This window comes from Oncorhynchus kisutch, linkage group LG30 (genome assembly GCF_002021735.2).
Source record: "Oncorhynchus kisutch isolate 150728-3 linkage group LG30, Okis_V2, whole genome shotgun sequence".
Classification (NCBI taxonomy): Eukaryota; Metazoa; Chordata; class Actinopteri; order Salmoniformes; family Salmonidae; genus Oncorhynchus; species Oncorhynchus kisutch.
In genome coordinates this window covers 8,842,164-8,866,455 of record NC_034203.2, presented here as the reverse complement: position 1 = coordinate 8,866,455, position 24,292 = coordinate 8,842,164, and the positions used below count along the sequence as shown (strand labels likewise).

At 40.1% G+C, this 24,292-nt stretch overlaps 1 protein-coding gene across 2 annotated transcripts; it reads left to right on the top strand.

The window, feature by feature from the left end:
• Positions 1-1,751: 1,751 nt before the first annotated feature.
• Positions 1,752-22,515, top strand: LOC109875033 (NACHT, LRR and PYD domains-containing protein 3). 2 transcript variants are annotated; one of them, XM_020467173.2, is made up of 9 exons: positions 1,753-2,083; positions 7,518-7,801; positions 8,083-8,271; positions 10,653-12,519; positions 15,578-15,748; positions 16,070-16,243; positions 18,069-18,233; positions 18,447-18,490; positions 20,724-22,515. In XM_020467173.2, the coding sequence occupies exons 2-9, from the start codon at positions 7,534-7,536 to the stop codon at positions 21,254-21,256; spliced, it is 3,411 nt and encodes a 1,136-aa protein (XP_020322762.1). In that variant the 5' UTR covers positions 1,753-2,083; positions 7,518-7,533; the 3' UTR covers positions 21,257-22,515. The 2 variants fall into 2 exon arrangements, with proteins under 2 accessions (XP_020322763.1, XP_020322762.1); XM_020467174.2 differs by lacking the exon at positions 16,070-16,243 and having other exon boundaries at positions 1,752-2,083.
• The last annotated feature ends 1,777 nt before the right edge of the window (positions 22,516-24,292 follow it).

The window sequence follows — 24,292 nt, the reverse complement described above, 5'->3', positions numbered from 1 at the left end:
GTATACCAAACATTAGGAATCAAATCAAATCCAAGTTTATTTGTCACGTGGGCCGAATACAACAGGTGTAGACCTTACAGTGAAATGCTAACCAATAGTGCAAAAAAGGTATTAGGTGAACAATAGGTAGGTAAAGAAATAAAACAACAGTAAAAAGACAGGCTACATACAGTAGCGAGGCTATAAAAGTAGTGAGGCTACATACAGACACCGGTTAGTCAAGCTGATTGAGGTAGTATGTACATACGGTTAAAGTAACAATGCATATATGAGGAACAGAGAGTAGGTAGTAGAGAGAACAGTCTATGACTGGGGTGGCTGGGGTCTTTGACAATTTTTAGGACACCTTCCTAATATTGAGTTGCTACCCCCCTTGCCCTCAGAACAGCCTCGATTTGTTGATTCGTCGGGGCATGGACTCTGTTCACGCTGTTGAGCGTAAATACCCAGCATTGTTGCAGTTCTTGACACAAATCAGTGCAACTGGCACCTACTATTATACCCCATTCAATGGCACTTACATTTTTAGTTTTGCCCGTTCACCCTCTGAATGGCACACATATTCAATCCATGTCTTAATTGTCTCAAGGCTTAAAAATCCTTCTTTCACCGGTCGCCACCCTTTCATCATCTACACTGATTGAAGTGGATTTAACATCTATAAAGGGATCCTAGCTTTCACCTGGATTCACCTGGTCAGTCCCATGTCATGGAAAGACCAGGTGTTTTTAATGTTTTGTATGCTCCGTGTATATTCATATGATCTACTGTATCACCCATGGAAAACAAAACAACTCACCAGTGACTTATATCATATGTATTTATGTGTAGCGGTCTTCAGATGTACCAAGAAATGAAGAGCGACACCACGGCTGTCTTTTTGGGGGCTTTTTTGTAGATCTTTCTCTACAATCGTATTGTGAAAAGACAGGACAGGAACACATCAGTCTCCAATGTACCATCTGACAAGTTGTTCTTTCTCTGTCAGTGTGCGAGTCCGAAAAAACAATCACATTCATACATAAAGCCATAACGTATAGAATAAAATGAACAATCCTTAATACAAAGAAAGTATCATATTAATTCTTAGACAGTAGAACCATACCTGCAATAGTATTATGAAAAGACAGGACAGGAACACATCCTTCTCCAACGCACCATCTGGCAAGTTGCGGAAGGTAGCCTAGTGGTTAGAGAAGTCAGTAACTGAAAGGTTGCTAGATCGAATCCCAGAGCTGACAAGGTAAAAATATATTGTTCTGCCCCTGAACAAAGCAATTAACCCACTGTTCCGCTAGCATAACTCGGCAGCTCTGCTAACCATCTGCACCACAGAAAGGCGTGCTAGCTAGCAATAGCAATACTTTTTAGCACTGTAAAACTATATCAATAACAACGATGAAAGTTACATGTTTTAATAGTCTCACACCCCCTTATAACAGTACCCATAGCATTAACCCTGGGATGCTTTATTTATTTCACGTTATGGACTTCTACACAGGAGTAATCTGCAACACACCTTCCTGTGTTTTCTCGGACTGATGAGAATGGGAGCTACGGGTAGTACCAGGTAACGTAGGTAACGTAGGCACCCAGATGAAATAAAATACATTTAATGAAATAAAAACCGAAGATGTTAATATCATCCAGTTACTGTAGCTGCCTATTTAACATCAACAGGCAGCACTAGTTGCACAACAATGAGAAACCAAAAGTAAAGTTCCTGGTGATCATAGCGATCAGACTCCACCCTTCTGTCTGAACTTGGAATATTCCTGTTCGCAGGTTTGGGCCACTGACTCTCAACCTGGTTGTTCTGTTCTGTGTTGTGTACTATTCTAATCATTTGAAGATTGATGGAATAACCCTTTTAATTCTCCTACATATGGGCTGACAACAAAATTAGAAATACTCTTAATAATAACGTTCACAAAAATCGGATGAATAGAACCAAGTGTGAGAACACCCTAAAACTCATGACAAGGCAACTTTAAAGCTTCCTGATTATAGTAGTTTCCTGTCCGTGTGGTTATTTTAGAGAACCGAGGCAGAATATGCTGCTTTAAAGAGAAGAGAGAATGAAGTAAGTAAACTTGAATTTTACTATTTTAACAGAGCAAACAGAGGTAATACTTAAATATTTATTTGTACATATTTTATTGATTAATATTGTGGAACCCTGCTCACATTTCCCCGATTTAATAAAAGGTTACTCAATATTACCTGACAAGAAAGTGAACCACTACTGAATGGAACATTTTTAACTTTACATGTAAGTCAAAGTCAGAGCTTTACCTATGTGTTATTTGTTCGTCACCCCATGGCCCCGAAATTGCGGACAAATCCCACAAACCCCCTTGATTTCCTCTCAGTTTTACTGGCTGCAACATAGCATTTGAACGGTTTGGGCTATTAGCTATATGACCCATTCCTGAAAGCTAAGACTGGTATGTTTCCGCTAAATATGATACGATTCAAGTGTTTGTCAGTAGTTGAGATGCATTTCAGGGTGAGTAGTACTGCTTCTTAAAGTGAGAGCTGGTTTTTACCATCTTACTCTGTTACTCTTTGTTCCTTAAACTGTTAACCATTACAGCCCAAGCTTTGTCTAAGCCGGGTGGGGGTGGTATACAATGTTTATATATAATTTTTGGGGGGGCATTAATGCTTTTAGCCCATACAAACGCATTTAACAGATTCACTACATAGAACAACAGATAGTCCCCCCCACAAAAAAAAATCTAAAGGAAGTTTGTTCTGAAGTGTCTGACCTACACTACCTTTCAAAAGTTTTAGAACACCACTCATTCAAGGGTTTTTCTTTATTTTTTAAAACTATTTTCTACATTGTAGAATAATAGTGAAAACATAAAAACTATGACAAGCCTATGAATGTCCTTGAGTTGGATTTAAACTCGATAGAACATCTCTGGAGAGACCTGAAAATAGCTGTGCAGCGACGCTCTCCATCGAACCTGACAGAACTTGAGAGGATCTGCATCAGAGAAACTCCCCACATACAGGTGTGCCAAGCTTGTAGCGTCATACCCAAGAAGACTCGTGGCTGTAATCTCTGCCAAAGATGCTTCAACAAAGTACTGAGTAAAGTGTCTGAATACCTATGTAAAGTTGATATATTATTTTTTACATTTGCAAAAATGTTTTTAATTTATCGGGTATTGTGTGTAGATTGATGAACATTTTTTTTTTTGTCCATTTTAGGATAAGGCTGTAACGTAAAACAAAATGTGGAAAAAGTCAAGGGGTCTGAATTACTTTCCAAATGCACGGTACCCAGAGGATGACGGAAACTAGCTGTCCTCCGGCTATACCATGTTGCTACCCCAGAGAGTGCGGTTGAGGCTACTGTAAACCTTCATTGCAAAACAGTGTGTTTTAATCAATTATTTGGTGGCGTGAATATATACTTAGTGTTTTTTAATAACCATGTAAGTCTCTCTCGGACAAGGGGACTTTTATCAATATATTCGGCTATATAAACTACCGGTCAAAAGTTTTAGAACACCTACTCTTTCAAGGGTTTTTCTCTATTTTTACTATTTTCTACATTGGAGAATAATAGTGAAGACAAACTATAAAATAACACATATCGAATCATGTAGTAACCAAAAAAGTGTTAAACAAATCAATAGCCACCCTTTGCCTTGATTACAGCTTTGCACACTCTTGGCATTTTCTCAACCAGCTTTCATGAGGTAGTCACCTGGAATGCATTTAAATTAACAGGTGTGCCTTCTTAAGTTAATTTGTGGAAACTCTTTCCTTCTTAATGCGTTTGAGCCAATCACTTGTGTTGTGACAAGGTAGGGGGGTATACAGAAGATGGTCTTTTACCAAAATAGGGCTAAGTCCATATTATGGCAAGAACAGCTCAAATAAGCAAAGAGAAACGACAGTCCATTATTACTTTTAAGACAAAATTTCAAGAACTTTGAACATTTCTGCAACATTTCCACTATTCCTAGGCCGTTATTGAAAATAAGAATTTGTTCTTAACTGACTTGCCTAGTAAAATAAAATAAAAAAAGAAACACAAGCAATGTACATTAGACCGGTGGAAATGTGTCCTTTGGTCTGGAGTCCAAATTGGAGATTTTTGGTTCTTTGTGAGACGCAGTGTGGGTGAATGGATGATCTCTGCATGTGTATTTTCCACTGTAAAGCATGGAGGAGAAGGTGTTATGGTGTGGGTGTGCTTTGCTGGTGACATTGTTTGTGATTTATTTAGAATTCAAGGCACCCTTAACCAGCATGGATACCGCAGCATTCTGCAGCGAAACACCATCCCATCTGGTTTGCGCTTAGTGGGACTATCTTTTTTTTTTCAACAGGACAATGACCCAACACACCTCCAGGCTGTGTAAGGGCTATTTTACCAAGAAGGAGAGTGATCGAGTGCTGTATCAGATGACCTGGCCTTCACAATCCCCCGATCTCAACCAAATTGAGATGGTTTGGGATGAGTCGGATCGCAGAGTGAAGGAAAAGCAGCAAACAAGTGCTCAGCATATGTGGGAACTCCTTCAAGATGGTTGGAAAAGCATTCCAGGTGAAGCTGGAGCAAAGGGTGGCTACTTTGAAGAATCTAAAATAAACAATTGTTGTAACACTTTTTTGGTTACTACATGATTCCATATGTGTTATTTCATAGTTGTGATGTCTTCACTATTATTCTACAATGTAGAAAATAGTCAAAATAAAGAAAAACCCTTGAATGAGTAGGTGTCAACTTTTGACCGTTAGTGTATTTAGCCAAATATTTTGATAAAAGTCCCCTTGTCCGAGAGAGATATACATGGTTATTTAAGTACTTTAAGTATATATTCACATCCTCAAATAATTGATTAAAACATACTGTTTTGCAATGAAGGTTTACAGTAGCCTCAACAGCACTCTCTGTGGTAGCACCATGGTGTAGCCGGAGGACAGCTAGTTTCTGTCATCCTCTGGGTACTGTACATTCCCAGGGGATTGATGAATAAATCTTCATCAATCTATACACAATACCCGATTTAATTTTTACTTGCAAATGTAAAACAAAGTATTCAGACACTTTACTCAGTACTTTGTTGAAGCATCTTTAGCAGAGATTACAGCCTTGAGTCTTCTTAGGTATGACGCTACAAGTTTGGCACACCTATGTGGGCATTTTCTCTGATGCATCTCTGCAGATCCTCTCAAGCTCTGTCAGGTTCGATGGTGAGCGTCGCTGCACAGCTATTTTCAGGTCTCTCTAGAGATGTTAGATCGGGTTAAAATCTGGGCTCTGGCTGGGCAACTCAAGGACATTCATAGGCTTGTCCCGAAGCCACTCCTGTGTTGTCTTGGCTGTGTGCTTAGGGCCGTTGTCCAGGTGGAAGGTGACACTGCTCTGGAGCAGGTTTTCATCAAGGATCTCTCTGTACTTTGCTCCGTTCATCTTTCCCTCAATCCTGACTAGTCTCCCAGTCCCTGCCGCTGAAAAACATTCCCACAGCATGATGCTGCCACCACCATGCTTCACAGTAGGAATGGTGCCAGGTTTCCTCCAGACGTGACGCTTGGCATTCAGGCTAATGAGTTCAATCTTGGTATCATCAGACCAGAGAATCTTGTTTCTCGTGGTCTGAGAGTCCTTTAGGTGTCTTTTGGCAAACTCCAAGCGGACTGCCATGTGCCTTTTACTGAAGAGTGGCTTCCGTCTGGCCACTCTACCATAAAGGCCTGATAGGTGGAGTGCTGCAGAGATGGGAGAATCTTCCAGAAGGACAACCATCTCCACAGAGGAACTCTAGAGCTCTGTCAGAGTGACCATCGGGTTCTTGTTACCTCCCTGACCAACGCCCTTCTCCCCCGATTGCTCAGTTTGGCCGGGCGGCCAGCTCTAGGAAGAGTCTTGGTGGTTCCAAACTTCTTCATTTGAGAATGATGGAGGCCACCATGTTCTTGGGGACCAATGCTACATAATTATTTTGGTACCCTTCCCCAGATCTGTGCCTTGTCACAATCCTGTCTTGGAGCTCTATGGACAATTCCTTCAACCTAATGGCTTGGATTTTGCTCTGACATGCACTGTCCACTGTGGGAGCTTATATAGAAAGGTGTGTGCCTTTCCAAAGCATGTCCAATCAATTGAATGTACCACATTTGGACTCCAAGTTGTAGAAACGTCTCAAGGATGATCATTGGAAACAGAATGCACCTGAGATCAATTTTGAGTCGCATAGCAAAGGGTCTGAATATTTATGTAAATATATATTACAAAATAATAACATTTGCTAACATTTCTAAAAACATGTTTACGCTTTGTCATTATGGGGTATTGTGTGTAAATTGAGGATTTTGTTTTATGTAATCAATTTTAGAATAAGGCTGTAATGTAACAAAATGTGGAAAAAGTGAAGGTCTGAATACTTTGCGAATGCACTGACTTCATTGTACATTGACTTCAATACGAAACCTAGGAAGCGCATTGTTTTCACCCCATTCCATAGACTTACACAGTAAGTTTGACAACTTCTGGAGGACATTCTCCAACCTATCAGAGCTCTTTGTGCATGAACTGACATGTTGTCCACCCAATCAAAGGATCATAGAAAGTATCTAGTACTGAAAGCATAAGCTACAACTAGATAGCACTGCAGTGCATAAAATATGGTGAGTAGATGACAGAGAGAAAGACTAGTTGAACAGTTTTGAACAAATTAATTTATAAAAAAATGGAGAAGCAATTGAGAGAATGAGAGAGAGAGCTAGCTATTATTTATTCTTTATTCACTTTCACTTTCTTAGCCAGGGAATGCAGCTAGCTAGTTTAGCATAGTCAAACACCCTGCTCAAGCGGAGATGCTATGTTAGCTATCTGGCTATGGCTATCCAACACTAACTCTTCCAAGTCAAGGTACGTTTTTGGTTTTATAAAACTGCTAAACTGCTTGCTGTACACTGTACTGCATGATTGTAGCTGGTTTACTAACGTGTTAGTTCTAGTAGCTATGTTGACTATGATGCTAGTTAATATGGTGACAACAATATAGGCTGTGTGTAGCAGTTAGCAGTTATGGTATGAAGGTTTGGCATTTTGCACTCGACCTGTGCACCTACATTGTAAACTTACATTCGTAGGTTGTAGCAACCTCATTCATGATGGGTATAGGGAAAATGAGCACCATGTAGTAGCTAGCCTAAACCTATTAATGTTACACTGAGCTGGGTGAATGGAATATACAGTAAATGATAGTCATCCAATATGCTGTAATAGAAATAAGGCCATGATCCAAAAAAATAAATGGCACCAACCGCCACTGCTGCATACTTAATTTAGCTTGTTCAAGTTGGCTATCCATCCCCATTTTTAAATAGCGCCCCTCATTCAATTGCCAAAGACATGCTCCCTCAAACTATTCAGTCCTCCAATAATGCCATATCAACAGCAGATTGACACAATTGACAGGGGCCTAGTGTTGTGTTTTGTGTGAACGTTAGATACACATTTTACTTGTTCTGTTGTTTAATAGTGTCAAGTGATCTAAAATGGACACCTCATCACCTGCTCCACCCACACCTGTCCCAGAGCGGTTGCTAGCTATTCTACTACAACTGACCAGTGAGGAGTTGAAGTCATTTCAGTGGTACCTGAAGCAGCCTGTTTTGGGTGGCTCATCTCCCATCCCAGTTAGCAGGCTGGAAAATGCTAAAAGAGAGGACACAGTGGATCAGATGGTGCATACCTATAGGGAAGCTGGTGCTCTGGAGATGACACACCATATTCTGCAAAAGATTAAACGGAATGATCTAGCTGGTAAGTTAAAGACAGACTAAAAATAGCTCAGGATTCATACTGTATGCTTGAGACTGTAATCATTCTAAAATTCACATTTGATTGAAACCAGACGTGTTTGCCGACTAGGAGGGAAAGAGTTACTTAAGGAGGGGAATATATTTTCTTTAATTGCACCCCCACTACCCCTTTCTTTGGAGGACCACTTTATCATACATTATTTAGTCCCTCCAAAATAAAACAAATGCAGACCTCCTTGACTGATAAATACATCAATGTATATACATTTTTGTTTTATCTAGTTCCAATGTCAGGGACAGAACACCAAGCCACAGCAGGAGTATCAGCCACACCAAACAGGCCCAACCTGAACACAAGCACCGTACCAGTTCAGGATGTTCAGGATACTTCTGCAGATCTCTCCAACCACACTGAGCCTGGAGACCATGTTAAGGGACATAAACTCACTACTGTTAACTCTACAGATGATGGTAAATAACATAAAATCTCACTATGTATCTCACAATACAACTATATGTCTTCTCATTTAAAAAAAAGAAATAATGTATTCCCAGAATGTAGCATTAAAGGGTTGTATTTTACAACTTAATATTAGATAGACTGCTTTCAGGGTGAGGAACTATGGGCTAGGATTTTTTTCAATTGTCTTTAAACAGCCACTACAAACTTCAGTTAACTTTCACCACTGCTACGACAATATCTATGGGAGTGATAGGGGTATGCAGTGCCTGTTAATAATTTCATGGCCAAATCACTTCCATTGATGTATAACTAGCGGTGGCTGAAGTTTGTAGTGGCTGTTATAGAAAACCAAGCCATGGATTACAGTTTCTTTTGGCCCCACGCATCTGAAGTTTGTATTCTGTCCTTAATAATAAATCAGTCCCTCCAGGATTTCGCAGCGTTTTGTTAATATACCATTGCGGGCAAAAATGATTTACTCTGCTGCGACAATTCTGACATTTTGCAAGGCAATTTGCAATTTTTGGTGTCCAATTTGCACTGTCAGAGGAATTTGGAGTTTGGAGACGTGTAGATTGAGCAAACGATTTGAATGGAGAAACGCGTCATGGCTAATCCGATGTGAACCAGATGAACAGGCTTCAGCAAAGGAGGACGTCAGTATGATCGTATGAGATTGTTGGACTGCGATAGCATCTGGTTGTGGCGGAACCGTGGGCTTGGGTATGAATGGTGACTGTGTCATGCAAGGGAATCCCGAAGGAATCCCGACAATGGCAGAAGATCAGGGAAGCTTTGGGAAGTGGAGGTTTTACTGCACGGTTGAGAGGGGTTGTGGATGTAAGCATCTGAAGCTGGGAGGTTCGGTTCAGGGAGAGTCGTACTGCTGGGGCGTCAGGGAAGCTGCAGGGACGTGAAGTCTGTGTTGGATGACAGGTTGTAATCTGTGGAGTGAGAAACCATGTCCGGAGCTGGTTTGGGCTGAGTTGGTGGAATGACTATACGGCAGTGGAGGTGGCAGGGAATTACATCATGGTGGACCTCGGGAGCATGGTGTCTCCCAGGTTGATGGGCAACATGCGGGGAGGTGGATGTAGTTGTAGCACCGGGTAGGAAGGGCAGCTGTAGTAAACCAATGGGAAAGAGGGAGAAGTAGTTTAGTGGAAGAAAATGGAGGGAGAGAGCAAGATAACAAGAGAGAGAAAAACAATGGCAGGACATAATGATGGCAGAAAGCCAGTCTAAATAGTATGGTGGACAATATATGGTTGGTTGAAATTAGCATAATCCAACAATATGTGGGCTGTTGTAAATGTGACCATGAACAATACTTAAATGAATAGCATAATTAAATGTGCAAAACAGCAGAGCGTTTATCAAACATTACTCTTAATATGAAAGAAGAGAATACGGGATTGTGGAGAGAAATTCTTAGAACAGATTAGATTCTGCATCACGATGATTTACTTGACCGACGATGGATGAATAGCCGAGACTCCGATGCGATGGTAGGCAGCACGGCCTCTCGGGTCCACCAAGGAGCAGGGCATGTGGCTTGCATGTGGCAAAACATGAACAATAGCATGAGATGAGCTATAAAACACCACGTTTTTCTTTCTGACCAATGGCAAAAACCATAGAATTGCAGGAAATTAGCTTTAAAACGGCAAATAAATAAATAAAATGTGTAGAATAACTTTATAAAACTGCAAATTTTTGGCAAAATATGTTGAAATGAAGGAAGTTAGCTGTTTTCTGTGTCCCGGGACCCCAAATGGGGTAGTCCAGCCCTGACAAGGAGTTCTAAATAGTTTGATTGTCAAAAGGGGAGGAAATGTAAATTCATGTGTGGTCTTTCCTCCCGAACTTTAGTTACGTTACAACACACAATTCTGTAGTTTGGCTAGCCACTGGATGGCTCTGAATGAACTGTCAGCATTCAGTCAAAGCTGTTAACCACTTCTGGACCTAACTAGTGCTTGCAAATCTTATTCTGATGTTGACAGCAGTTGAGAGTTATATTCAGATACAACTAACTTATCTGGCTAATATACATCGAGAGAATAAGTTATATTAACTTGCTAGCTAGCGTTAGCAACATTTTCCAATTGAGGCCAATGAGCTAGCTAACCAGCTAGCAAACAATGCAACTGAAGTATAATTTCAGAATACATATAAAAAAAATACTCCAACAAGCGCTGCAATTCAGGAATCACAGTCGCAATTTTTGTGCACTGTTCAATTATTAAGCCACTTAAACAATAACTTTATTAAAATAAACACCTCTTTGGCTTCGCAAAATCACGGAGGGACTGATAATTGAGTCGCTAAATACAATCAAACCTTGATTATACCTAATCTTAAACTGTAATTGTATATCCATTGTCAGGTCCTTCGTATGAAGATGTTGAGAAGTACCGGCGTAAATTCCAATACAAACTGAAGGAGAAGATTCAGCATGTATTTGAGGGGGTGCCAAAACAGGGAAAGAAAACACTTCTCAATAAGATCTACACAGAACTCTACATCACAGAGGGTGGAAGTGAAGAGGTCAATAATGAACACGAGGTAAGACAGATTGAGATCGCATCCATCACACCGGCAGCGACAGAAGAAAGGTTGATCGAATGCAATAACATCTTTACATTTGTAACTGGACAAGACAAACCTACCAGAACTGTGCTGACGAAGGGAGTCGCTGGCATTGGAAAAACATTCTCTGTACTTAAGTTCATTTTGGACTGGGCTGAAGGAAAAGCAAATCAAGATATCCAGTTCATATTTTCACTGCCTTTTCGAGAGCTAAATTTGGTGCGGAAGAAAATGCTGAGTTTAGTGGATCTTGTTCATGAATGCATCAGAGAGGCAAAAGTGATTGAGAAGGAATTTCTCTATCAGGTCTTCACAAAATTACAAGACTCAGGAAACCCAAACTACAATGAGAGCAGGTACAAAGTTCTATTTGTCCTTGATGGTCTAGATGAGTGTCGATTGCCTCTAGACTACAAGAAGAATGATAGCTGGGATAAAGCTACAGAGCCAACCTTAGTGGATGTGCTTCTGAAATCCCTCATCAATGGGAATCTGCTTCCCTCTGCTCGCCTCTGGATAACCTCCAGACCTGCAGCATCCAATCAGATTCCTTCTGGGTGTGTTGACCAGGTGACAGAAGTACGAGGGTTCAATGACTCACAGAAGGAGGAGTACTTCAGGAAGAGGTTCAGTGATGAGAATCTGGCAAACAGAATCATCTCACACATTAAGACATCAAGGAGTCTCCACATCATGTGCCACATACCAGTCTTCTGTTGGATCGCAGCGACAGTTCTGGAGCGCATATTGAGCACAGATACGAATGGAGAAATACCAAAGACTCTGACTCAATTATTCCTTGGTTTACTGGTGTTTCATGCTAAACAGATGAACGAGAAATATAATGAGAAAGGCGAGGGAGAGCCACACTGGGATAAAGAGAGCATTATGGCACTTGGAAAACTGGCCTTTCAACAGCTAAAAAATGGCAACCTCATTTTCTATGAGTCAGATCTGCAAGAGTGTGGCATTAGTGCCAGAGAAGCTTCGGTTCGCTTGGGAGTGTTCACACAGCTCTTCAGAGGGGATTATGGGCCGTTCCAGGAGAAGGTGTACTGCTTTGTGCATCTGAGCATCCAGGAGTTTCTGGCTGCGTTGTATGTCTTTTTATCATTCAACAACAACAATGTAAACCTAATGAACAAAGAACTTTCCACCATCAGAAACATTCTTAGGAAGTTTACATTAAAATCTGCCTTCACCTTTCACAAGAGTGCTGTGGATAAAGCCTTACGGGGTAAGAATGGACACCTGGACCTGTTCCTCCGCTTCCTTCTGGGCCTCTCACTAGAGTCCAATCAGTCTCACTTACACGGCCTACTGACACCGACAAGGAGCACGAGAAGCAGCTCTCAGTGCCATGAGCAAACAGTCAAGTACATAAAGAGGAAGATCAGAAACAATCACTCTCCAGAGAAGTGCATCAATCTGTTCCACTGTCTAAATGAACTAAATGACCATTCACTGGTGAAGGAGATCCAAAACTACCTGAGCTCAGGAAATGTCTCCAGAAAAGAACTCTCACCTGCACAGTGGTCAGCTCTGGTCTTTGTGTTGTTGACTTCAGAAGAGGCGCTGGTTGTGTTTGATCTGAAGAAATACTCCAGATCAGAAAAGGGGCTTCTGAGACTGTTGCCAGTCGTCAAAGCCTCCAGAACATCTCTGTGAGTTGAAAACATACTATATTATAAATGGTCAGTCAAAATGCAATTATATTATACATGTGAAGAGTTTATTTCCAAAATGCTATATCCACCAATTTCACATGTGTTTTTGTCATCAGAAATGATTGCTTATGGGTACCTTAATGTGTGTGGAAAATATTACTGTTCTCAAATTTTTCATTCATAGATTTTAGATATCCATTGTTTAGATGGAATGGAATGTTCGTGACCTGTATGTTTGACTGTATAGTCAATCATACAGGATACAAACATTCCATGCCATGTCGTCTTAAGATGAATGCACTTATTGCAAGTCACTCTGAATAAGAGCATCTGCTAAATGACTAAAATGTCAAATTTAAATGTTTTACAGATCTTATATTACTGTATTGATTTTGTATAACTCACACCACCGTTCAAAAGTTTGGGGTCACTTAGAAATGTCCTTGTTTTTTAAAATAAAATAAAATGTCCATTTAAAATAACATCAAATTGATCAGAAATACAGTGTAGACATTGTTAATGTTGTAAATGACTATTGTAGCTGGAAAAGGCAGATTTTTTAAAATGGAATATCTACATAGGCGTAGAGGCCCATTATCAGCAACCATCACTCCTGTGCTCCGATGGCACGTTGTGTTAGCTAATCCAAGTTTGGCCATTTTGAGCCTGTAATCGAACCCACAAATGCTGATGCTCCAGATACTCAACTAGTCTAAAGAAGGCCAGTTTTATTGCTTCTTTAAATCAGCACAAAAGTTTTCAGCTGTGCTAACATAATTGCAAAAGGGTTTTCTAATGATTAATTAGCCTTTTAAAATTATAAACTTGGATTAGCTAACACAACGTGCCATTGGAGCACAGGAGTGATGGTTGCTGATAATGGGCCTCTGTACGCCTATGTAGATATTCCTTTTTTTCTTTTCTTATTTCTTTAATCTACTATTTCCAGCTACAATGGTCATTTACAACAAATGTCTACACTGTATTTCTGATCAATTTGATGTTATTTTAATGGACAATATTTTAAATTTTCTTCAAAAAACGAGGACATTTCTAAGTGACCCCAAACTTTTGAACGGTAGCGTGTGTGTGTATGTATATCTCACAAATGTATCATTTGTAAATGTCTTTATTAAAAATGTAGTTATTTGTTACATTTGGCTCTGCAAAATCTATCAGTACTAATTATTTCCCTGAAGCGAATATATACAGTGCCTTCAGAAAGTATTCATACCCCTTGACCACATATTGTTGTGTTACAGCCTAAATTCGAAATGAACCGATTAATAACTTATTTTTTGTGTCACCCACCTACATGCAATACCCTATGACAAAGTGAAAACATGCTTTTTGAAATATATATATATATTTTTTGTTGTATTTATTAAGATCCCCATTTTCTACTCAGCTACTCTTCCTGGGGTCCACAACGGAAAGAAACGGAATAGAGCTAAGCACAGGCTAAATCCTAGCAGATTTAGCCTGTGCACATTTATTAAAAATAAAATACAAGTATTTATATAAGTATTCACACCCCTAAGTCAATAGTTTGTAAAAGCACCTTTGGCAGCAATTACAGCTTGTGAGTCTTTCTGGGTAAGAATTTTCCACACCTGGATTGTGCAACATTTGCCCATTTATTATTTTCAAAATTCTTCAAGCTCTTTCAAGTAGATTTAAGTAAAAAAAGTAAAAAAAAATACTCAGCCACTCAAGGAACACTCACGGTCTTCTTGATAAGCAACCCCCGTGTAGATTTGGCCTTATGTTTTAGGTTATTGTCCTGTTGAAAGGTGAATTGAATCTCCGTGTTTAGTGGGAAGCAGACAACCAGCTTTTCCTCTCGGATTTAGCCTGTGCTTAGCTTCATTCCGTTTATGTTTTATCCTGCAAAACTTCCCTGTCCGCAAAACCCATACCATAATGCTGCCACCATTAAGCTTGAAAATATGGAGAGTGGAATATTTTTTTATTCTGTACAGGCTTCCTTCTTCTCACTGTCAATTAGGTTAGTATTGTGGAGTAACTACAATGTTGTTGATCCATCCTCAGTTTTCTCCTATCACAACCATTAAACTCTAACTGTTTTAAAGTCACCTTTGGCCTCAGTTTCCTCCCTCTCCGGCAACTGAGTTAGGAAGAACGCATGTATCTTTGTAGTGACTGGGTGTATTGATACACCATGCAAAGTGTAATGTATAACTTCACCATGCTCAAAGGGATATTCAATGGCTGCTTTTTTCTCTCCAATATTTTCTTTCAACCCATCAACCAATTGGTGCCGTTTTTTGCAAGGCATTGGAAAACCTCCCTGGTTGTTGTGGTTGAATCCGTTTGAAATTCAGTGCTCGACTGAGGGACCTTACAGATAATTGTATGTGTGGGGTACAGAGATGAGGTAATGATTCCAAAATAATGCTAAACAATATTATTGCACACAGAGTGAGTCCATGCAACTTATGTGACTTGTTAAGCATTTTTTTTACGCCTGAACTTATTTAGGTTTGCCATAACAAAGGGGTTGAATACTTATTGACTCAAGACATTTCAGCTTTTCATTTATTAATTTGTAAAACTTTCTAAAAACATAATTCCACTTCGACATCATGGGGTATTGTGTGTGTGTGTGTGTGTGTGTGTGTGTGTGTGTGTGTGTGTGTGTGTGTAGGCCAGTGACCCCCAAAAAATCTACATTTAATCCATTTTAAATTCAGGCTGTAACACAACAAAATGTGGAAAAAGTCCAGGGGTGTGAATACTTTCTGAAGCCGCTGTAGCATTTTGCCCAAAAAAACATGATTTGTCTATCTGATAGAGTTTAAACAAATACATGTATGTCATTGAACAACACCATGCCATGATTAGATAGTGGAAAAAACCACCACTCTCATAATTTCTTTAAACAATAAAATCAAATCTAAAAATCAAATGGATATATAGCGTTTTGGAATTAAACTTTCCAATGTTCATTATTTTTCCAATTTTATCAAAATATAAGCTACTTGTTCACTAGATTTGTGTAACTGTGATAAATTAGTATTTTTACCTTTCATAGGCTGAATGGATGTAACCTCACAGAGAGATGCTGTGAAGCTTTAGCCTCAGCTCTCAACTTCTCCCACCTGAGAGAGCTGGACCTGAGTGACAACAACCTGCTGACAGATTCAGGAGTGAAGTTGCTCGCTGTTGGACTGGAGAATTCGCACTGTAAACTTGAGACACTGAGGTTAGTTTTCCTGTATTAGTTCACATTTGGATAGTTCTTCAAATCCACATTTATTCCCCTATCAACAATATCAGACTGTGTTTGACCTCAGCCAAATTTAAATGTCATAGTTAGGCTACTTAACTACATAAGAGAACGTTTGATTTCAAATCTATTGTACAGTATACAATTGTATTTTTAAAAAGTACTTTCACGATGCAATACTTATATGTAATAATGTGATCAATAATTATAATATTTTAAGAGATTGAGGAAGACATACAAAGCTTCCATTTCCCACTTTCACTACGAAACGATTTAAACTCATGATACACTCTGCAGGTTGTCATTTTGTGGAGTCACAGCGAAAGGCTGTGCTTATCTGGCCTCAGTTCTAATGTCAAACTCTTCAAACCTGAGAGAGCTGGACCTGAGTGACAATGACCTGCGGAATTCAGGAGCAGAACTCCTCTCAGCTGGACTGGAGAATCCACACTGTAAACTTGAGACACTGAGGTCAGTATTCCTGCATTAGTTAACTAGTTCTTATATATCAACCGTATGTATAGAGGACAATATCGGACTAATATGTCAGCTGAATTTAAACTTTTTCTACATTTTGTTACGTATCAGCCTTATTCTAAAATTGATTAAATAGTATTTTTCTCTAATCAATCTACACACAATACCCCATAATAACAAAGCAAAAACAGGTTTTGAAATGTTAGCAAATGTAGTAAAAAAAAACGGAAATATCACATTTACATAAGTGTTCAGACCCTTTACTCAGTACTTTGTTGAAGCACCTTTGACAGCGATTACAGCCTCAAGTCTTCTTTGGTATGATGCTACAATCTTGACACACCTGTATTTGGGGAGTTTCTCCCATTTTTCTCTGTAGATCCTCTCAAGCTGGTTGAGTCAGGTTGGATGGGGGGGACATCGCTGCACAGCTATTTTCAGGTCTCTCCAGAGATGTTTGGTCGTGTTCAAGTCTGGGATCCGGCTGGGCCGCTCAAGGACATTCAGAAACTTGTCCCATAGTCACTCCTGCTTTGTCTTGGACGTGTGCTTAGGGTTGTTGTCCTGTTGGAAGGTGAACCCTGCCCGAGGTCCTGAGCGCTCTGGAGCAGGTTTTCATCAAGGATCTCTCTGTACTTTGCTCCGTTCATCTTTTCCTCGATCCTGACTAGTCTTTTAGTCCCTGCCGCTGAAAAACATCCCCACAGCATGATGCTGCCACCACCATGTTTCACAGTAGGGATGGTGCCAGGTTTCTTCCAGACGTGACGCTTAGCATTCAGGACAAAGAGTTCAATCTTGGTATCATCAGTCCAGATAATCTTGTTATTCATGGTCTGAGAGTTCTTTAGGTGCCTTTTGGCGAACTCCAAGCAGGCTGTCATGTGCCTTTTTTACTGAGGAGTAGTTTCCGTCTGGCCACTCTACCATAAAGGCCTGAGTGCTGCAGAGATGGTTATCCTTCTGGAAGGTTCTTCCATCTCCACAGAGGAACTCTGGAGCTTTGTCAGAGGGACCATCGGGTTCTTGGTCACCTCCCTGACCAAGGCCCTTCTCCCCCAATTGCTCAGTTTGGCCGGGCGGCCAGCTCTAGGAAGAGTTTTGGTGGTTCCAAACTTCTTCCATTTAAAGAGTGATGGAGGCCACGGTGTTCTTGGGGACATTTAATGCTGCAGAAATGTTGTTACCCATCCCCATATCTGTGCCTCGACACAATCCTGGCTCAGAGCTCTACAAACAATTCCTTTGACCTCATGGCTTGGTTTTTGCTCTGACATGCACTATCAACTGTGGGAGCTTATATAGACAGGTGTGTGCCTTTCTAAATCATGTCCAATCAATTGAATTTACCACATGTGGACTCCAATCAAGTTGTAGAAACATCAAGGATGCTCAATGGAAACAGAATGCACCGGAGCTCAATTTCAAGTCTCATAGCAAAGGGTCTGAATACTTATGTAAATAAGGTATCTGTTTTTTATTTGTAGTAAACCTGCACACACAAAATACTTATGGGGTATTGTGTGTAGATTGAGGAAAACTGTTTTATTTAATCAATTTTAGAATAAGGCTGTAACGTAACAAAATGTGGAAAAAGGGAAGGGGTTTGAATACTTTCCAAATGCCATGTACCGAATTGCATAAAGACGATCGTCATAAATTAAGATGCAATATTTATTAAATTCTAATGTATTTAATTATATATTTTTTACCATGTATTTTTTTAAATACAAATGTCACGTTTTAAGTGATTGAGGAAGACATACACAGCTACCATTTTCTCCACTAGAGGATGTAAACTCATGATAAACTCTTGCAGGTTGTCATTCTGTGGAGTCGCAAAGAAAGGCTGTGCTTCTCTGGCCTCAGCTCTGAGGTCAAACCCCTCACACCTGAGAGAGCTGGACTTGAGCTACAATCACTCAGGAGTGAATCTGCTCTCTGCTATATTAGAGGATCCCTGCTGTAAACTGGAGAAACTCAAGTATGTTGTACCATTTTCTCATTTATTGTTAGCCAAACATCCAGTAACTTGTGTGGGAACAGACTAGTAAAGTTGTGAGCACAGATAAGTTAGTGAAGTTGTGTTTAAAGCTCTTTGTCTCTGCAGTGTCCATAATGCACATGCTTGCATTAATTTGTGTGTATTTGTGTGTGTGTGTGCGCATGTTATTCATTTGTTTTGTTTTTCCTACAGCATGGGATCTGGAGATTTCGCAACCCAACCAGGTCAAATTAAATGTGAGTGTTGATTGCTGGGATGAATAAACCTTTATCCCATTCATGTCCATAACAGAAGTGTATCATTTTCTTTTGTACACTTGTTTTCTGAGCTGATGGACACATCTGAATAAAACATTTTAACTGGTCAAAGTGAAGTGAAAGACAGCCGGCTATGTTGTAGACCTACTACATTTTTTTCCTGGACACAAGAGATATATAAATTATGGAATATTTTTTTCCCCTCAAAGCCATGAAAAGACATGTTCAAATGATCAGGGCTGGTTTCCCGATAAAGATTAAAACACTTGTGAGACTAATTTCAAACGATGCATTGTAAAAACAATAACGTCCGAAGATGTCATACCGTTTCCCAAAACACCATGCAGTGCACTCGCTACAAAGTGAAACATAACTGTCATCACAGGAGCTGTCCAGTGCTGAAAGTTATTCCAGAATATAGGCTAAATAGCCCACTGTATCAATCAAATGTATTTATAAAGCCCTTTTTACATCAGCCAATGTCAAAGTGCTATACAGAAACCCAGCCTTAAACCCCAAACAGCAAGCAATGCAGATGTAGAAGCACAGTGGCTAGGAAAAGGGTGGCCAGTCCTAGGGTGGCCAGTCCTCTTCTGGCTGTGCCGGGTTGAGATTATAACAGTACATGGCCAAGATGTTCATAGATGACCAGCATGGTCAAATAATAATAAACCACAGTGGTTGTAGAGGGTGCAACAGGTCAGCACCTCAGGAGTAAATGTCAGTTGGCTTTTCATAGCCGAGCGTTCAGAGTTAGAGACAGCAGGTGCGGTAGAGAGAGAGAGAGAGAGTCGAAAACAGCAAGTCTGGGACAAGATAGCACATCCAGTGAACAGGTCAGGATTCCATAGCCGCAGGCAGAACCGTTGAAACTGGAGCAGCAGCACGACCAGGTGGCCCGGGGACAGCAAGGAGTCATCAGGCCAGGTAGTCCTGAGGCATGGTCCCAGGGCTCAGGTCCTCTGGTAGGGGAGGGAGAGGGTGCACTTAAATTATTTAATGGCTATTCAAAGTCACAATACAATACAGTTTTCCCATCAAGAGTAGAAATGTTCTGTAGCCCATTATGGATTTAAGTGTTTATATTATATATTCCAAGTGTTTTCTTATGCTATTTTGTATGCAATGTTTCACTATAGAAAATATCAACGTGTCTTAAAAATAGGATAGGTTCTGATGGCAATGGTTTTCGTAATTGCTCAACAAACCATTGTAGCCTAATGGCAATCAGTAATTGCATAATAACTGTAGAGTCAATAATCAGATGTGTGAAGCGAATGCTTCGTGCCCGCAAAACACTTTTTCGAGATCGAGGGAGGGTGTGAGAGAAATATCCTTACGAGCTCAGCCATCCACATAGAGGTGACCGTGCAGTTATTGAACTGGGAACATTTTCACGCTGGGAGAAAATCTTTTAACCTCCGCTACACCACTGGGCATGATAGATAATCATACACTGTAAAAAAACAAAAATAACTGAGGTGGCCCAACTCAAAAAGATGTTGTAACTAGTTCCACAGCCTCTTTGATTAACCCAACTTTTTGTATTTTATGAAATTCATATTTTAGGTTGACCAAAACATTGTGTATAGTTGGGGAAAAGTTAAATTGATTTGCTCATGAGACTGTTGGAATGTTCCACTTTGACTCCTTTCTAGTTTCAGTCATGATCCAGTTGATGGACCAGACAGTGAGTTAATTTGGATATGCTTATATGAAGCACAGACCAGATAAACGGGTATAAACAATCTCACTAATGGGGAGAACAAATCCATTTTTTTTGTTGCTATATCTGGTTTTAATGCATAATTTCAGCCTCTGAAATGTATGCTTTAATTGTAAACCGGTCCCTGACAAGTAATACAATTAAGTAAAATGTAACTTGCTGAAATTCACACTAGGAAATATGTATTTTAGGCCAACAATATTTTAAGTTGGGGTCTCAGCAAACTTAACTCGCTATTTACTGTTAGAACGAAAATGTTTGATATTTAAGTTCAGACAACAATTGTTTAATTCAACCAATATTTAGCACAAAAAAAAATCATTGAGTTAATGGAGTATTCCATGTCATCTCGATATTTTTCTACATTTTAAGTCCAGCCAACTTGGACATTTTAAGCTTTGTGGAGTTTTTTTCTTAGTTGCTCCCCCCCAATTGTTGGATAATTTGATGAAATGTGATCAGTTATGTCTTCCTCTCCCCATTCAGATGCACGTAATCTCACACTGGACCCAAACACAGCACACAGACGCCTCTCTCTGTCTGAGGGGAACAGAAAGGTGACATGGGTGGATGAGAAGCAGCGGTATCCTGATCACCCAGAGAGATTTGGGAACTGCGAACAGGTGCTGTGTAGAGAGGGTCTATCTGGGCCTGGGCCCTGTTACTGGGAGGCAGATTGGAATGGGGAATGGGCTGTTATAGGAATGGCATATAAAGGAATCAGCAGGACAGGAGGGCGTAAAGACTGTGTGCTTGGATACAATCGTAAGTCTTGGAGTTTGGAGTCCTCTAATCACAGCAACACCACCTGGCACAATAATAACTGCACTGAGTTTCCTGTCCAATCCTCCCCTTACTACAGAGTAGGAGTGTATCTGGACTGGCAGGCCGGCATTCTGTCCTTCTGCAGAGTCTCCTCTAACATACGGACACACCTGCACACATTCCACACCAAATTCACTGAGCCCCTCTACCCAGGGTTTTATGTTGGGAGTGGCTCCTCAGTAACTCTGAGGTAAAAACTTTGCTTTAGGACAGCGGCAGTCTTGTTATTATTGGCGTTTGTAAATAATGTTATTCGTTGAGTGTTTTGTGAAACTGCTTCTATTTGAACTCAATTACACTGAATGGAATATTCATGGTACGTATTTTGCCATGGACTTGGTATCTGTGTCAACGATTATCACAAATTCAACATGACACTGGAGATACAGTATATTACAGACACCAGGATTGCAACCCAACTACAGAGTAAAGTCAACCGGTTACTGGTAAGACAAATACAGACAGACTGCTACAACTCTAAGTAGTGCTACTGGTTACACTCAGGACACTAGTGATGAACAAAACTATATCTGAAAGACTTTGAACACTGACTGTTGAGAGAGAAAATAAAAAAGCCTCACAAATAAAGTGGAAAAAAGACCCTTGGAGATATTATTTTTCAATATTTATTGATATTAACTGTTGTAAGAGTGTAAGTATTGTTTATTCGGTCATTCTAACAGTTGCCGCTGTATATACTGGGATCACTGTGATTATACTATTATGTTATTTGAAGATGTCACACTTGAAATAAACTGAAAAGATGTACAGGTGTAGGATCTTAATTTGATCACTTGTTGCTGAGAATTTTACTGCACAGCAGGAAATGCAAACAAAAATGTTCAATTCACCTTTCCCAATTCACATTTCCTGTTGCTGCAGGATTATTTTCCTGCTGTAGCAAACGGTCTCGAATGAAGATGGCAACTGTCTCACCACAGTTTATATGACCGCAACATCAGGAGTTTCATAAGCATACCTTTAGCAATTCAATTTGTGATTTTCCTATACTTAAAACATATATTATTCATTCCATGTTGATTATGTGAAAATGGAAACATATGGACATCTGTTTAAATTCTGCTTGTTTAATCCAACAACCCCATGCCAGCTTGTGAATATATCCCGTGTTGGTTCAGTTGGTACAGCCTGGCACTTGCAATGCCAGGGTTGTGGGTTTGACTCCCACAGGGGACCAGTATGAAAAATGTGTGAACGCACTACTGTAAGTAGCTCTGGATAAGAACCTCTGCTAAATGACTAAAATGTGATATTTAACACATCGTCAACCCAATAACATATTAGCCTACAGTACAGTAGGCCTATGTCCAATAGTGAACTGAGCATGATGGAAGAATAAAACCTATTGTTTGATATTGGAGTATTTGTATTACAATTTTTTTTTGACCATCATGCGAATTAAAAAGGTATGTTATGACATGTTTGACCACCATGTGAAGTGTTTTTGACTCTTATGTGAACTGTATTTATATATCCTGGGCCTTCATTTATCAATGTTGCGTACGAACAGAAATGTTGGTAAACCATGCGTGCATTCGTTTCGATTCAAAGTGTGGGATTGATCAAGTTTTACTTACACTTGAGAAGTGTGCTTAATGTTGACGCACACTCTTGACCGTGCGTATGCACAGCACCTTGTGGTAGAAAAGTCAAACTGCTAATGAAATTAGCATCCACCAAATGGAGAAAGGCTTGGCATACTGGACCAAATCATCAACTATGAAAGGAAAAATATAATACATGAATAGTTTATTCATGCATTTCTTTTATAGACACTTAAGCTAATAGTTCTCAGGGGTGCTATTGAATTCATAAACATGAATCCATTTAAACCTAATTGAAAAATAAAGTCAATTAGAAAGAGAGTGGAAGGTTGGAGGCAATTTAGTTATATAATATATAAATATAAAAAAGGAAACACTGATGCATTGTGGCTTGTCCAAAATGGCAAATCTTGCATTGCTGGAGGATCTGGCACAAGCTGCATTACGCAAGGAGCCGGTTTTCAATGAACATGCAGATGTTTTTTGCTGAGAGCGATGCTTGGCTTATTAGTAGATTTAGTTTTCCAAGGCATATTTTATTGTATCTCTGCAACCAACTCTCTCCAGTATTAGAAAGGGAGACGAAATGCACCAATGCCATCCCAGTGCATAGCCAAGTCCTCTCCACCCTGGGATTTCTGGCCACTGGAACATTCCAACGGGAGATTGCGGATTGGTCTGGCATTTCACAACCAACCATGAGCCGAGTATTGCCTGCAATCCTTCATGGCATTATTTCATTGACCCCCACAATACCTACAGTGTCCGTACACTGCTGTGCAACAGGCCAGAGTGAAAAGGGATTTCCATACCATAGCTGAATTTCCCAATGTCATTGGAGCAATTGACTGCACACACATCTCAATAAAAGCACCATCATTGAACAAATTCAACTTCGTCAACGTGCAGGTCATCTGTGATTCACATTGGGCTTTGTTGAAGGTAGTGGCCAGGTGGGACACATGATTCATTCATTGTGCAGAACACTTCAGTCGTCCTTAACCTCCAGGAAGGAGCTGTTGAGGATAGACGGCTTATTGGTAAGTGACATGTTTTATTTGCCATGTTAGACATCTACTGGGAAACAATATCGGAATGTTGTGTTCATAACTGCAGGAGACCGGGGCTACCCGTTGAAAACATGGCGGATGACTCCACACAAACCCCTCAAACCAACAAGGTACAATCTATAAAACTGCACAGCGTATGTGATCAGAACTAGATTAAGCATACGACACAATTAAACAGACCAATAACAGCAATAAAACAAACATACCAAAACAAGAGAAGCATATATTCAGCAAGGTGAATCATTTTGATTCTGAACATTACATACAAGCAAGCCCACGCACAAGAACAGTGGAGCGCACCATAGGCCTGCCGAAAGGATGTTGTCTGTGCTTGTCTGGGACAGGAGACACACTGCAATACCAGCCTAGCAAGGTTTGCCTCTGAAGTGACATTCCTTCACATGCCATTACTTGAATGAAATACAGCGTGCAAATTCCTTTTTAGGTTTGCTACATTGTCCAGGATTGCAGTGTGCTCCACGACATTGCAATCAAAAATGGCATTCCACTGAATGATCCACCCAGACCTGATGAGCCCATGCCTGACAGGGAGTGTTTCCCACTACCCATAGCTCTGGCACTGAGGACAAGAGTC